This window comes from Mustela erminea, chromosome 6, assembly GCF_009829155.1.
Source record: "Mustela erminea isolate mMusErm1 chromosome 6, mMusErm1.Pri, whole genome shotgun sequence".
Taxonomy (NCBI): Eukaryota; Metazoa; Chordata; class Mammalia; order Carnivora; family Mustelidae; genus Mustela; species Mustela erminea.
Window position 1 is genome coordinate 131,182,396 of NC_045619.1, and position 16,167 is coordinate 131,198,562.

General features: G+C 39.3%; 1 protein-coding gene across 5 annotated transcripts in view; it reads right to left on the bottom strand.

The window, feature by feature from the left end:
* Positions 1–5,618: 5,618 nt before the first annotated feature.
* The window catches only part of ARMC4 (armadillo repeat containing 4), a 184,930-nt gene continuing 174,381 nt past the window's right edge, over positions 5,619–16,167 (bottom strand). For all 5 annotated transcript variants that reach the window (XM_032349730.1, XM_032349729.1, XM_032349731.1 and 2 more), the window contains one exon: positions 5,619–5,994. In XM_032349730.1, the coding sequence (XP_032205621.1) occupies positions 5,881–5,994 (114 nt within the window). In that variant the 3' untranslated portion in view covers positions 5,619–5,880. The remainder of the gene's footprint in view (positions 5,995–16,167) is intronic.

Below are 16,167 nucleotides of genomic sequence, written 5' to 3' on the forward strand. Positions count from 1 at the left end.
CAAACCTACTGGACTAGGGTCCTTGTAAGAAGAGAAAGAGACACCAGAGACTGGTCTCTCTTTGCATGCACAGAGGAAAGGCCATATGAGGACATAGCAAGAAGGCATCTGTGTGCAAGCCAGAAAGAAAGGCCTCATCAGAAACCAACCTGCTGGCAGCCTGATCTTGCACTTCTAGCCCCTAGAACTGTGAGAAAATAAATGTCTGGTGTTTAAGCCACTGTGGTATTCTGTTATGGCAGCCTTAGCAGACTGATACCATAGCCAATATTTAAAGTTTGGGAGGGTGCCTGTAAAAATCTGAATTTCTCTTGAGAAGTTGTAAGATTTAGCAACAACCGGCTAGAGATGAGCAGTAGTTCGTCTGAGAGAACTTTCTAGTTCTCTAGTTTCCACCAGTCCCTTTGTCTCCTCGATGTGTAGGCTGAAGGTCAGTTGCCAGTTGTGTTTCTCTTACTTATTTTTTATTGTTTTAATTGTACTTCCAGTGTAGTTAGCACAGAGTGCTATGTTAGTTTCAGGTATACAATATAGTGATTCAGCACTTCTACACATCACCTGGTGCCCATCACGACAGGTGCCCTCCTTAATCCCCATCACCTATGTCCCCATCCCCCCAACCCACTTCATGTCTATATTTCAAAAACAACATATCTAGCTCTCTCTACTCATTTATGTTACTTGTCTAGCTCTTGTGAACACGTTGGTTTATAATTCCTAATGTAATAGATCTACTGAGGAAGGTCAGTTTTCTTTCCAGTAGTGAAAAGGGATTTGCGTTTAACTATGCACATATCTGAACTCCATTTTTTGATCTATAGTCACTCTCTGTGAGCAAGCCAACCAGCTATAGATTAAGCCTGTATGAACCATATGACATACACTAATATACCTTTCAATCGTTAAAAATAAATTGGGGCATAAATCTAAACTAATGACAAATCTTAACTCTGAACATCATGAGCCAATTATGTAATTTGCAAAGGATGTCTTTTTATCAACTAATCAGGGTGGCATGAACTGAAGAAAGAAAATCTCCCTTTGGTCTTGACAGATGCAAATAAAGAATAAATTATTTTTACTTGAAAATTTGAAAATAATGGAGTTATAAGGATTCCATCTGTTACATGATTTCAAGTCAGCCATGACAGTTGTGCATGGAAAACATATTGCAATGCTAACTTTGTATCTTGCATTTATAGAAATTAAAGTATAAAACTTTTTTAAGAGGCAGAAAATGTAATAACCATTTGTTAGAGAAGTGGGAACGGAAGCCGAAGACGTAGAGATTTGAATGCAGAGAAAAAAGGAAAACAATTGCTAGAGGGCAAGGAAATTAATAGAACAATTAGAGCATAAAGGAAGAGCACACAAAAGGGGAAATGAGAAGTCTTTCATAGTCTACTGTATTTACTTACTGGTGGGTATAATTTTGTTGGGAGTGTATTTCTATTAGATTTATACAGGAAAAATATATTAGTAAATTACAGTATTGTTTGTCTTAGGTATCTATAATGGAGTAAACAAAACAATGTTTTATGAAGCAATCTATCAATGACCTCTTGAGTTATTTCATTTATCTGCTTCCTACATGCTTGGGAAATAGAATTCGTCTGCTTAATTTACAAAAACCAAGTAAGAAAATGTTCAGAATTTACTACGGGCCACCCCAGTATGTTTCAATTATACCATACTGTTAATTAGCTGTAGTTGAGAGCTATTGCAAATATGCATTTTGCAGAAGAAAAATATTTTGATAGTGGTTTAGATGTTGAAGCTATAATTCTTATTTCATAAAAAAAAATAAAAACAACCCTGCTCATTTATTTTATCTATGGGTTGTGTATCCCATTTGTTAACTGAGGATTTCTTTTTTAAAATTAGCATTAGGAAGAACGCCTGCCTTAGAAATATCCAAATAATAAAAAAGTAAAATTCACTGGGAGTGTTTTTATTGAAAAAAAGTAATTCATGTTCATTGTGAACAGATTAGAAAACAGATGAGCAGAGAGAAAACAAAAACCATTCTTACTGCACCATTCAGATATAATCATTTGTTTAATCACAGTTTGGTATATTGAAATTGTATCTTCTTTCATTGTGACTAGCTACATGTGTGTAATTTTCTAAAAATGTGCCCCCACTGTGTATATACTGCTTCAGAACCTGCTATCCAATTTAACAATATTTTACGAAAGGCCTTCTATGTCATTAGCTAGTATTCTACAACATAGTTTCATTATGTGGTTGGACCATAATTGAATTAACCAAAATTTCCCCTAACATTTGTACCATTATAAACAATGATGTGGTAAGTAGTCTTGTAGCATAACTGGGCACCATCCAAAAGGCACACAAAATTATAAAGCTTTTGGTGTGCATTGCCAAATTGCTCTTGCAGAATGATTGTACCCATTTAGATAGACCCTAGTATGATATGAGAGCCTCTATTTTGCCAATTCTGTATTTTAAATAAGATCATAAGTGGGAAGTACATAATACAGTGCCTGCATGTATTAGCATTATGCACAATTTGGTTCTTTTTCTACTCCAGTCTCCTTAAGAGACAGAATTCTACCTTCTACATTTGGGTACATGAGAAAGTATTCTTTGGGTGAGCATTTAGTGCATTTGAGTCACTGAGATTCTTAAATTAGTGGGTTTCCCTATTGTTTTTGCTGAATTGTAGGTATAAACATAGCCTATTCCATTCCCAAGCCTTCCATGGAATGAGATAAAACATCTTGAATTATTTGGACTGTGAAATTACCTTTTAAACCTAATCCCATTAGGTCAAAGAAAAAAAAGATTTACTCAATGATCTCGGTTGTCTGTTTATCAACAACTGAGATTTTCATTTTCCTACATGGAAATAATGGAGTGTTTTGGATCATAGTCTCTTAATTCCATGCAAAGGCTTAGAGAGGCATAATGATAATACCAAAGTCTATCACAGTAACAGGATTTGCAATGCCATCCCCTAAGGAAATCAACATTCTGTTAACTGTCAGAACCTAGGAAAGTCTTAAAAAGAAATGAGCATAAGGAATAACACAGAGGACATTGGGTGAAGGAGAGGAGAAATGAGTTAGGGGAAGTCGGAGGGGGAGATGAGCCATGAGAGACTATGACTCTGAGAAACAAACTGTGGGTTTTGGAGGGAAGGGGGGTGGGGGTTTGTGAGAGCCTGGTGTAGGTATTAAGGAGGGCACATATTGCATGGAGCACTGGGTGTGGTGCATAAACAATGAATCTTGGGACAATGAAAAACTATTAAATTAAAAAAAAAGAAACAAGTTATTTTTAGTGCAAGTCATCTTGATAGTAGCAAAAGAACATTCACTATGAACAGCAAAATAGTCATGGCAAGGAATTCTAAAAGGAAGCCCTGCAAACCAAAGACAGTGGAAGATCAAAGAATATCTACTTAAAATTCTTTCCTTCTTAAACCCCTTTCAAACTGAAAACCCGGCTATCACCCAAGAGTATATTGGATTCCTAGGATGTCCTGAGGAAAAATAAAACTTAAAAAAGAACTGTTGCTGAAAACTTATAAGGAATTAAGTTTGCCAGCTTTAAATAGCAGAAAATAAATTATAACACACAAAATCTTATGCAAAACTAATAAAAAAAAAAAAAAGAAAGAAAGAAAAGACAAGTTCTATCACAGCATGTAGTAACAAAGAGATGGTGTGTCTGTTCCCATGCTTGTTCTCGGGTAGCTCTGGGTGTTTTCACTATCTTTTCTTTTCTTTCTTTCTTTTTTTTTTTTTTTTTTTCAGATTCAGTTAGCCAACATATAGAACATCATTAGTTTCAGATGTAGGGTTCAATAATTCATCAGTTGCATGTAACACCCAGTGCTGATCATATCATGTGCCCTCTTTAATACTTTCACTGTCTTTGACATTTTTCTAGTGAGATCAGAGTTTTCTGTGTTGTTTCTCTCTCTCTCTCTCTCTCTCTCTCTCTCTCTCACACACACACACACACACACACACACACACACACACACAGAGCCAAAAATTGCCCTTAACCTCAGGTTCTCCTTTGTGATACCTAAAAATACTACCTTTCTGGTAGTATTTTTCTGGAGTTTAAAATTTAGAATTTAAAAAATTCTTAGGAACATACAAGATTATTTTCATGTTAATTTCCTTGATCTGTTTCCAAATGCCTAGTTCCCTTTCAAATGACACGTTGCTTTCCCTTTATGCATTTATTAATCATAAAAAAACCATAAACCCCAGCTTCTTTCTGTGAAGCATATTATAAAGGAACAGTCATTCACTTGCAATTCTTTCTATGCTGCTGTTTTCTACCTGCTACTTCCTGTGGATCCTAGGACCCCATAATTTCAAGAAGATCTTGAAATCTTAAGACAGTGATAAAAGCTTCCTTTAATAAAAATATAACAATAATGTTTGTTCATTTTCTATGGCTGTCATAATTTGTGATTTCTGAGATGTACCTTTAATGTTCGTGAACCATGGCAAAACAGTTACTTTAACATTAGAAATATGTTGAAAGTTAAAGGATTTACACTATAATTTAAACTTAGTTCTTTTTGTTTTGTTTTGTTTTTTAAACTCAGTTCTTAATTAGAATTAATTACCTTGTTCCTATCATCTTCTATAACCTCTTCTGAAAAGCAGAGAAGATGAACTGGTGTTTTACAAAACCTTAAAATGCTCATAAATGTCTAATCTTTTTATCAGAGAATCTATCAGTACTATAATTTTCATCCTGTACAGGCTTTTCATTTCATACAAATTATTTACATTTAATTCAATTAAGTTTATGATCCTCTGCAAATTATGACAAACATAGACAGTACTTAGTAATTTTTTAATGAAACCGCGTAGCCTGCTCTTCAAAGAATTAACCGAAATTGTCAGTTTATGGAACTGATGCATGCAAAGCTATTTTCCTGGCTAGTACTGGATACTTTGGACAGTCAGTTCCCAAACATTTTAGCACACCGAGGTTACATAGGTGATTCTTTTAAGTGGCCTCTAATGTTTCCATAACCTGATAAAATGCTATTAATCTTTTGTGGGCCACTTAAAAAAAAGGTACTTGGTGTGCTAAAAGCAAGTTCAAAAATTCAAAGCAATTTTATGTGAAGTAATATTATCCTTAGAGCAGCATAAATTAATTCTTCAATAAAAGTGTTGGTCAGTCCTGTGAGGGAAATAAAACATAATTGTTTATGCTTTGTCAGTCTAAAAGTAAAAATCCCACTCATTGCTTATGTTTTTGTGATTTGCATTATCTGGTACAGTGACAGTCACACATTATCTTCTCTAATGTTTGATAGGATGACCTCAGGATGATCTCTCTAGGTCCCGCTGCTTGACTCTAAATTCTATTTAATAACAGTTCGTGAAATCAGCACGTCTCCTTAGCGCTCTCCCGTGGGTTGCAAGTGATCAAACAGACAAAACCGTAATGACAGAGCAGTCAGATAGGTTTAACAGAAGGGGAATTCTTAAGACATTCTCAAATGACTGTTGAACTGCACACTGGGAAAGCCATATCTTTTATTAAAATCATCACAAATACAAAAGTATCCCCCCAAATAAGTATATGTATTGTATACATATGTTCTTAAATTCTTGGAAAATTATCACAAATTTATTGGTTTTACATTTCTTTATATGGCATATCCCTAAAATATTAAACAGGACACAAATACCTATGCAATTTGTGGGTGAATAGCTCCCTTTGACTTTTTAGTTCCTGTGTTTTCATCCAGACGTTTATCTGTTTGTAAAAAGCATTTGCTAGTCAATGCTTTCTGGTCTAGGCTCCCTGGCCATGGGACTGCCTGGTTCTCTGTCACGTAAAATTTGGTAGCTGTTAACATCTGATCACATTTCAAGTGTATCTTGCCTTTTCTGTAGCAAGAGCCAGTCTGCGTATGTTGGATATACAACCGGCAGCAGCTTCCTGGAGGTCCTGGTCTGGCGACCCAACCATATCCAGCAGAAGCTGTGACATGTAAAAGAGGATAAAAAGGGAAACAAGTATAAATTAATTAATTAAATTAACCTCAAGGCATAAAGTTAGGCTTTGAAAACAATTTTCAATATTAAATGTCTTTTTTTTTTTTTTATTTCCAGCATAACAGTATTCATTATTTTTGCACCACACCCCGTGCTCCATGCAATCCGTGCCCTCTATAATACCCACCACCTGGTACCCCAACCTCCCACCCCCCGTCCCTTCAAAACCCTCAGATTGTTTTTCAGAGTCCATAGTCTCTCATGGTTCACCTCCCCTTCCAATTTCCCCCAACTCCCTTCTCCACTCTAAGTCCCCATGTCCATTTAATATAATATTCAATATTAAATGTCTTTTAAAAGTTACCAAAAGAGAAAAGTACAAGAAATTCCATTTAGGCAAATGCAAATATAAATGGTACTTAATCAGGTGCAGGGATTTCTCTTGAAACACTTACCTTTTTATCGTTTTGGAGCCGAGCTAGACCTGTTTCTCCCTCTTTTTTTTTTTTTTAAGATTTTATTTATTTATTTGACAGAGATCACAAGTAGGCAGAGAGAGAGAGGGAAGCAGCCCCCCCCCCCCCCCACTGCGGGGAGAGAGCCCGATGCAGGGCTTGATCTCAGGACCCTGGGATCATGACCGGAGCCAAAGGCAGAGGCGTAACCCACTGAGCCATCCAGGTGCCCCATCACTTTTTTGGGGGGGGGGTGTCATCTAACTGCTCTGGATCCTGCTTTGAAATTTCTCTTGCATTCATTCTTTCTGGCTTTTCTGCCTCCAGGCCAAGCCAACAGCATACCATGCCTAGACTATTAGGGTGCACCCTTAGATTTAATTTCTCTGTATTTCAACCCACTTGATCATGTCACAACCTAATTATGTCAGTCCCCTAAATGCACTGACTCCCAGTGCTAAATAACTACAGCCCAGTCTGTTAACTTGTCCTTTAAAGGATATTTGTGCTCTGGCCTCAGTTTACCTTTCTAGCCATGCATCTTTCTCTTGCTGTATCCTGTACTCCAAGGTCACACACTTCCTCATTTCTTTTGCCTTTGTTGATGCCATCCCTCTTCCTAAAAGTCTCTATCAGCCTCTTCTCTGACTTTCTAAATTTTATCCATCTTTCACAACCTAGTTAACTTTTCCACAAAGCCTCAATTGATTTCCCTCAAATAAGATTACTATTTCTCCCTCATCAGAACTCTCCCAGCAGTTTACTCAAATGCCTGTTACTATCCTTGTATCTTCCCTTTTATTTTATTTTTTTTTAATTTTTGTTCTTTCTTTATTTAAGTAATCTCTACACCCAACGAGGGACTCAAACTCATGACTCTGAGATCAAGAGTTGCATACTCTGCCACCTGAGCCAGCTGGGGCACCCCTATATCTTCCCTTTTAAACCCAGATATTTGGATTAATGTTTTCTGTCCTTTTGATTGTAAATTCTGAAATTTATAATACCATACTGTGCCTGATACACAGCAGATGCTAAATGTCATAAAAATGAATTAGAACTTTAAAAATCTATCACTTATGATTCCGATGAGTGGTTCTGACAAAGGATTTGAAAATTTGAGTTGTATATTTTCCACACAGTACCATTTGGGTACAAATGTTGATAGTGAAAGAAAAGAAGGATGACTTGACAAGCAAAGACATATTGTAAAGAGAAATGTTGTGAAACCTCTTAAATATGGCGGGATTAGGGGTTGGACTTTCATTCTGTAGGAAAGAAAAAGAAGTTATTTAAGCACTTCAATCAGGAGAGTGGCATGGTCACGTTTGTATTTTAGAAAGATAACTTTCACAGCACCATGCAGAGTATGGAATGTCGAGAAAAGAACTGAAGGATCCTGCAGCCCTTCAGGTCGGAGGTGATGAGGACTGTATACAGGAGGACCCAGGCATAGTGCAGCCAGAATGAATTTGAAGGACATTTGGGGGTTAAACCATTCAACAAATGGCCCAAGGATACCTGGTTATCCAAATAGAAGAAAATAAAGATGGCAATCTCCCATCATACACTTACATCATGTCCAGGTGGATTAATGGTTGAAATAAGGAAGGAAAAATATAAAACATTTGGAAGGTTGTAGATAAGAAAACCCTGATAAAATTGAGTTACTGAAGTTTGTCTGGTTTCTCAGGTCCTTGACCTCCTCATTGTCCATGATCTTCACCACCCATCAGCACCCCACTTCCAGGGACACAGCCTGGTCCTTATTTTTCATCACTCTACCATTCCCATCTCCAAACTCTCTGACCACTGTTTCTTCTGTGATTTAGCCATTGACTAGCTCCTACTTGTCTTCTTCATGATCTCCACCAGTCCACTGGCCTGTATATTTTTTTCTCTAAGCATCTCCTGTCTTCTCCTCCTCAAGAACTGGTTTAGATTCCACAGACCATTTTTCATTGGCATTCTCTTACCAGTGTCTTAACCCTCCTCATGACATCCATCTGGCAAAACTGTAACTGTAACTGTGCATAAATCCAGCTCTGTCTTCCTCCCATTCCACCACCAATAACTGAGCCCTCCTGGAGGCAGGCAGATGAATACAATATAAATCCAACCTCTACTGGATTTTCATCACTGCTCTACAATTTAAATATCTCTCTCTCTGAGTACGTCACTTTCTTACCCTTGTCAAGGCCTATTTCAAGTCTTCTTCATTCTTCTCCAATCTCCAACTCTTCCTTAAAGCTCCCATTCTCAACAGATAATGTGGAAGGGTTCCTTCATAAACTTGATAGAAGTCATCAGATAGGAATTACTCCAACCAAATCTGCAACACTACTTGCATCTTACCACACTTTTTTCTTCTTCCTTCCAATCATAATGGATATCTCTCTCTTACTACCCGAGGTTCACCACACCACTTGTGTTCTCTATCCAGTCTCCTTCCCTTTAGGACATTTTACAACCATGTACCGATTCCTTCTTACTTTATCTATAACCTCTCTCTTCTACTGATTCCTTCCTGTCATCATTTAAACCATGTCTTTGTATCTTAACCTCCCCACTCCCCTGTTCCCACCACCACTGTGATTCCTTTTCCTTTCTCCATAGCAGGATTTCTTTATTTTTTAAAAATTGTTATTAAGAGAGAAAGGGTGGGGGGCACTGGGAGGAGGAGACAGAATCTTAAGCAGGCTGCATGCTCAGTGTGGAGTCCCATGCAGGCCTCCATCTCACCACCCTGAGAGAGTGACCTGAGCAAAAATCAAAAGTGGATGCTTAACCAATTGAGCCACCTAGCCAGACTTCTTTAAAGTGTTTTCTGGACTCTCTCTCCAGTCATAAGTTCTATTCAGCTCACTCCAGGGTGGCTTTTGACTTCATCTCTCCACTGAAACAGCCCTCTCGAGGTCATCAAAAACTTTCATCTTGCCAAGAACAGTAGACATTTTTTACTCATCTTATTTGACGCCTTAACAATGTTTGATATAACTGATCATTTTCTCCTTTATGAAATGGTCTATGCCATTGGTTTCTTATATTACACTGTCCTTATACCCATGTGTCCTCATCTTTTGACTCTTCAGGGATGGTTCTTTCTCCTCCTCCCCTCCATGAATTGTTAAGCTCCTTAGAACAAATTCCTCTTCTGTCTTCATTCTGTTTTCTCTCCCTAAAGGGTTTCTTTCGCTACCTGCCTTCAAGTATCATTTATATGGAGTCATCTTCTCAATTTATGTCTTCACCTTAGAACCTTCTTCTGGAGAGCACACCTCATATCCAGTGCTTCTTAGACATCTCCACTAGACAGCCTCAGAACTGTCTTGAATTTAATATGTTACAGGTGAAATTTCTTTTTTTTTTTCTATCTAAACCTGGGATCCCCCCAATATTCTCCTGTATCAGTGAAGATATCACCACTTAGTTCCTCAAGCCAGAAATCTCCTCACCTCACACTCACTCCCACCTGCATTCCATCCAACAATTACCATATCTTTGCAATTCAACTGTCTACACTTACTCATTGTCACCACCCCTATAAAGCCTACAGCAGTCTCCCCACTGTCCTTGCACCCTCTCTTGCCTGGTCCCCAATCAATCATTCGTACTGCATCCAGAGGAGTGTCCTAAATTGTGAAGTTCACCAACAAGGGGCGAAATTCTGGAGAAGCAAAGGGAATAAGACATGATCAGTTTTCTGAGATTCAAGAAAGGAAATACTCTTTTCTGAGTAAGGGAATGAGGGCTGTTTGGGGGAGCTCCTGCCTTGGGAGTTTTGCATTGTTAAAGTAATTTAAAAAGGAGGCCATTAGACAAGGTGGCTCTAAAGCTTTGATGGTTGATGTAAGCAAACCAAAATCTAACCCAGAGTCAACAACTTAAATCTAAGAAAATGAAACCTGAGGCCAACGAATTACAAATAGTCAACGAGCCTCTCCTATATACGCGACTGCTTACCTTACCTGCCAATCAGATAATTTCCTTGCTTTCCTTCTGTATGTTCTTTATTAAAAACCTTCCCCTAGCTCCTGGAGGTGGAGCACTCCTCACCACTTTCAGTTTGGTACTGCTGGTTTGAAGCATGCCTCAGTTTACCTTTTAATAGCATTACTGAGTGTTTTGCTCAGTAACCGAAGTATAAGATGGAGGAAATAGGTTGTAGGATTGTCGTTCATTTGAATAGCCTTGTAGTCTGAGCTGGGCTAGAAGGGAAGTACAAACAGAAGGTTACTGATAATCTGGGAGATCGTCTGGAAAAATTAGAAAAGGAGATCTCCGTGAAGTGAGAAAACAACGTTAGCAGAATTGAAGCTCAAGAAGAAGTTGAAAAACAGGACATTAAAGTCCGCAAATGGATTATCTGGAGTTTAAGATAAAGATTTTATCTACAGATAAAGTTGTCTTGGTTATTGACAAGGTCCAGGATGTGACCATGGGAACATAGTCCATATAAGATTCCTAGGCAATTTTATGCACACAAACATGCAGACACATACAACCCTATGAACACATTTATTTAACTTATATTCTCATTTTCTCTCTTTCTGCAGAAAGAGCAAAAGTGGAAAAATAATGAGAAGGAAGAACAGAGTAGCCAGGTCTCCTTGCTCTCTCCTTGGTTACTGTAACACGTGGCTTAGATGTCTCGGTATTGTAACTCACCCTTAAGTCCCTTTTCTAGCTTGCAACTTTTAACTCTTGATCTATAATTCCATATTTTTATCAACTTATTTGCTTATACCTCATTGTACTGTCCTATAAAAGCTGCTAAAGCAGATACAAAGCTTAGACTATTTCTTCTAAATATATACTTAACATGGACTTTCACCCACCACTCTTTTTTCACACGTACACATTTTAGTTGTCTACCTCCCTCCTTATAACCTTCTGTCACTGTTGTGTATGAGCTATAAATGTGGAGATTTTGCTCCTTTGCATCATTACAAAATCGATAAAAAAGAGCAGTCCCACTCTTGACGCCAAGGGAGCCTGATATTAATACTTCTCCATTCTCAGATGGACCTCTTTTTTTCTTTCAATTCTGCTTTCCAAGCTTTAAATTGGTTCTTTAATCAAAACAAAACATTCCAATTTTTTGAGTAAATTACATAATCCCTTGAGGATTTTAAAAGAAATTATTAATAATTTCCCTTTACATAATGTATTTTCTTCTCCCTTCCCCCAAGTATATGATGATCCAAAAGAATTCATCAGTTCCCTCATTGATTCTATTGTTTTATAAATAGAGCATTAAACTCTTCCAACAGCCTGAGTCACTTTAATAGACAATATTTACCACTATATTAATTTTTTATTACAGACATGTCATTATAATGAGTAATGTGTGGTTACCTGTATGCTTTTCTGGGCCCTGGATGAGGGAAGGCCTGAGGCTACATGAAAAGTTTGATTTCCACAAGCAATTGGGATGAATTGGTTTTCTACTGTCTGAGTTCTCTGTATATGTTGTTCAGCAAGTTGGAGGAATATAGATTGCCAGGTTCCAACAACCCCAGCTAATGTCTATCCCACAAGGCCAGCCTGCCTTGCTTTGGCCCTGGTCCTTGGTCTCTCCTCCAGTAGATTCTGGAGGTATCTGTTGGTATTTTTTAAATCTAGCAAGAGGTGAAATAGAATTCTAGCTGTGAACCCAGGCTATCTGAGCAGGGAACTAGACCCTTGCCTTATGCAGTTCAGCTGCTTTCTAGGAAAGGCAAACAGTAGTCAAGGAGCTGGGTTTTGAGGTCATAGCTCCTTGGATTTGTATCCTGACACTTCCACTCACTGGTTGGGTTACTGAACCTCTAAACCCGATCTTCTTCTAAGTTTAAGAGGATTACCTGCCTCTGAGGCTTCTTATGAAGATGAGTGAAATGATAATAGAGACCGTGAAAAAAATGTGTGAACACCTGTATTCATTGCTTCTTCCTGTCTTTACATCCTTTGAGCTTCCCCTGCTCTCCGCTTCCCATTTTGTCTGACTGTTCCCGGAGCCTTGTTTGGATCTGACCATGCAGGGTGAGAGAGGAAAAACTGCAGAAGCACAGGCGGGGAGAATTCACACCAGAAAGGTGGAGGATTCCTTGTGGGAGAGAAAGAAACAACACGCAGGGAAGGAAAGGAGGAAGGTGGAGAGAGGGAAGAGCTTCCACCCTGTTTTGAATAAAGTTTGGAAAACTTGGAATTGGGGGGGGCTTATTTTCGGAGCAAGTTTAGGGTGAGACAGATGTACTGAGTATAAAAAAAGATAAGAGGATTTTAAAAGAAGTTTAACAGTGCACGATTGTGCTGTTTTCAAGAAAGAGTGCAACTAGGATTAAAATTGCTTTCAACTGCTCTTTGGTTGCCAGGCTTTTGTGTCTGACTGCATTTCCATGTCAGGGCTAGACCACGAGGCCGCTTGGCTTCATATGGGTTATGCAGTTGAATCACAAAAACCCATGCTCCGCACAAAGTGAGAGCTCCATAAGTGGTATTCATTATCATGGTGATTATTTCACCAGTTCTAAAGTCTGGTTCTGGCTTCTATTCCCTGGAGCCTAGCCCTGGTTAGTTTGGGAGGAATGAGGAAGCAGGAATTTGGGCCCTAAGGTCAGGCTAGCCCTGTCAGCATTTGCTGCAGTCCTCACCTCATCTCCGGTAGACCCCTATGGGCACCAATGGCCCAGGCCTCACTTGTCATCAGCCATTGCCACCACGCCTCACATGGTTCCCTTGGAAAGCAGCCCTTTGGCCTGATACCTGCCCAAACCGGACCTGCATTTTGCCCAGTATCCCTCAGATATTGTTTTTGCTCTGTGGTTCCCCCTCCTCTGGCTTTCCAAGTCAGTTGCCTTTATCCCCAAACCCTTGATGCCAGTTATATAATTTCATATTACATAAACTAATGAACTGTGAGTGTGAAATGTACTAGTCATAACGTTTGGCAGGCTGTTGGCATCTCGGTGTTTCACAGCGAGCCTGTAGCATGTTGGCTCTGCCGGGAGTCAGCAAGATAAAGGTTGCAGAGGACAGGATATCTTTTTTCATTCACACGCTTTACGTTAGAACAGAATGTTAAATCAATGCAAGACCCTTTTTATGACTCTACTCTGTAAATGACTTTTTCTAGGACCTGAGAAACTTCTACCCCTGAACACAAGAAGAGGACTACCAAACTTTGGGGAATTAATTTAGCCTCAGTTTCTTACATGAACCACAAGGTTTCATTCTGTATCACGTGTAGTGGTTAGTAAATAAATGTTTAATCTAAAAGCTCAACTAGTAGAACACAGCAGTCCAGTATCTTAAAGGCCTAAAGTAGAGGCAAGGGAGAAATTAAAAATAAATAAAAGGAGAAAAGGATGTCTTAGAACAGTACTTGTGGTAGGCAGTGAGAGTTGCTTCCTTTAATGTACCTGGAGTGACTCTCTGGCATCAGGCCTGTGAGTTACCTAACACACTCATACCATGTGAAATGATTTTATTAGCTACCAAGCCCACTAGGTGCCAAGCACTGTGATTTATTCATCACTAGTTAATTTATCCTGCTCTACCCATTTTCCTTAGCCAGGAACATTCTCAATCAAGGGTATAGTGTTGGAAGTGTAGAATATTCTGTGTGCTCAGGGTATGAATGGCTTGATATTTGAGAAGCGCTCCTGAGACTCTCTTTTGGTGATGTTGCTTTCTGAATTTATTGGTTTTCCTGCTTTTTATTTATAGCTGTCAGTGAATGTTACTCATTGCTTTGTTAATACACCCAGAGGCTGTGTTGATAATGCTGCTTTACAAATTGAAAAAGGATGTGCTACTTGGCCAAACCACTATCTGAACAATGTGTACTATATATGTGTCTTGGTTTTGAATCAGACTCAGGATTATAAGCTTTTGTTTTTCTTAAGAGCATAGTAAGCAAACCAGAAACATTCACATAATAGACACTTGGTGCAAAATTCTGCATTTGAGGGGCAGCTAACAGAAAATAAAGAGCAGCATGTGTTTTCCAATTACTAACACACGGGGCAAGGTGAGGGCAGTTTTTAATACTTTGCGATAATTACAGAAAAGGCACTTTTCTTGGGAAGGTGACATGCAAATTGGGTAGAAATGATCTGTAGACATTTTCCAACTATAAAAGCATTTTTCATATTACAAGGGGGAAAAACACCTCAGGTTTACCTTTTTGAAGTGTTTGTTCCTTTCAAAAACTTTCCTCTTTTTAATCTTTCCCTCCCCCAAACATACCCAAAGACCTTAAATTTATTGGGAGTTTCATACATACACTGAAGGAGAGCTAGCCCCCTTGCTTTCAAAGTTAATTGAATAGAGCACTTTAAAACATCATTCAAACATATTACTTTTTATAACGTTGGCGTGAACGAGGACAAGGGGAGGGGCACAAAGCGTGGTTTGTGGATGAGGCTAACACGAATACTTCCTCCAGAGACAAAGGCTTTGATCTCGAGGCTCATGCCCTGACGACGCAGCTGTGACCTACGTTTCACATCCCTGGGAAGGTGAGATAAAGGTAGCATGGGGATTGCTGTCTGCATTCAATTTTTACTTTTATATCTAACAGTTCATGATTTTTTATAATATTTCAGTTGTATGAAAAATATGTACCCATTTGAGTGATAACAGATTTTCTTGTGGTTTGACTCAACATTGTTTGGGTGAACACAGACTGGAAATATGAATTTTAATTAGAGCCGGATGAGTTCGGAAATACCTGCATGCACACCAAGCTTAGCAGGTTTTCCAGAAAGATCTTGAGTTCCCAGAGCTCATTTGAACTGTGGACTGTTTTGCTGTTTTCCAGTTCACGAGGCACTGCGGTGTGGTTGTAGCACTGACGTGCAGCCCGGCAACAATTCGCACCGAGGCTGCCCTGCACAGTGGCTTCCCGGCTCTCCAGGTTGGCTGAGGCTCCACCGTGGTTTCTCTCACCGCCCGCCTTTGAGCCCTGGTAATTCATTTCATATGACAGCTCACCAGAGCCGTGGGCCTCAAAACACATTTTACATTTGCTGGTTGGGGCAAAACCTTTGATTCTGTTTGGTCAGTGAAGTGAATCAAGGGGCTTGCCTTTTAGTGGTGTCTGTCTGCCTCCCGGTGACAGGAGCGTGTGCCCTATTTACACCATCTGAGGCTCATGTCCGCAAAGCCTGAAAGCACGGCCTACTGGTTTGATCTGGTGGTGCCTCTGTGCAGATGCACGTTTACACTTGAGTAGGTTGGCCCCCGGGTTTTTCTTCCACGCTGTTTTTCCATGAGCCTTCGGGTAAAGAGCTCTTGCACCCGGACGTACGCGCGCACGCACCCACGCACGCACCCACGCACGCGCATGCGCAGATACGCGTGCCGGACCTACAGTACTGGGAAGTAGTAAGGGGATGTATAATAAAGAGAACCCTAACCACCGTCTAAAGAATGCTAGAAATTCTAGAAATGGACAATGCCTTGATGACTGGCAGCATCAGGACATTGCGGGACCCTGCGCTCTTCGTCGTAGGAGAAGGAAACGGTAAAGCTTCACGCGCCCTCCATGGAAGTTCGTGGTGTCCTTTGGAATGGCTTCAAGTTGCCCTTTGATTTTTCCCCCTATCAATTATAAAGAATATTTGTGTATATGGGAGTTCCATGGCTAAGAATGCTATAGAAATGGTAGGCTAGGAGTGGATAAAAAGATTTGTGAGGATAGGGTTGTTTAGGATTGC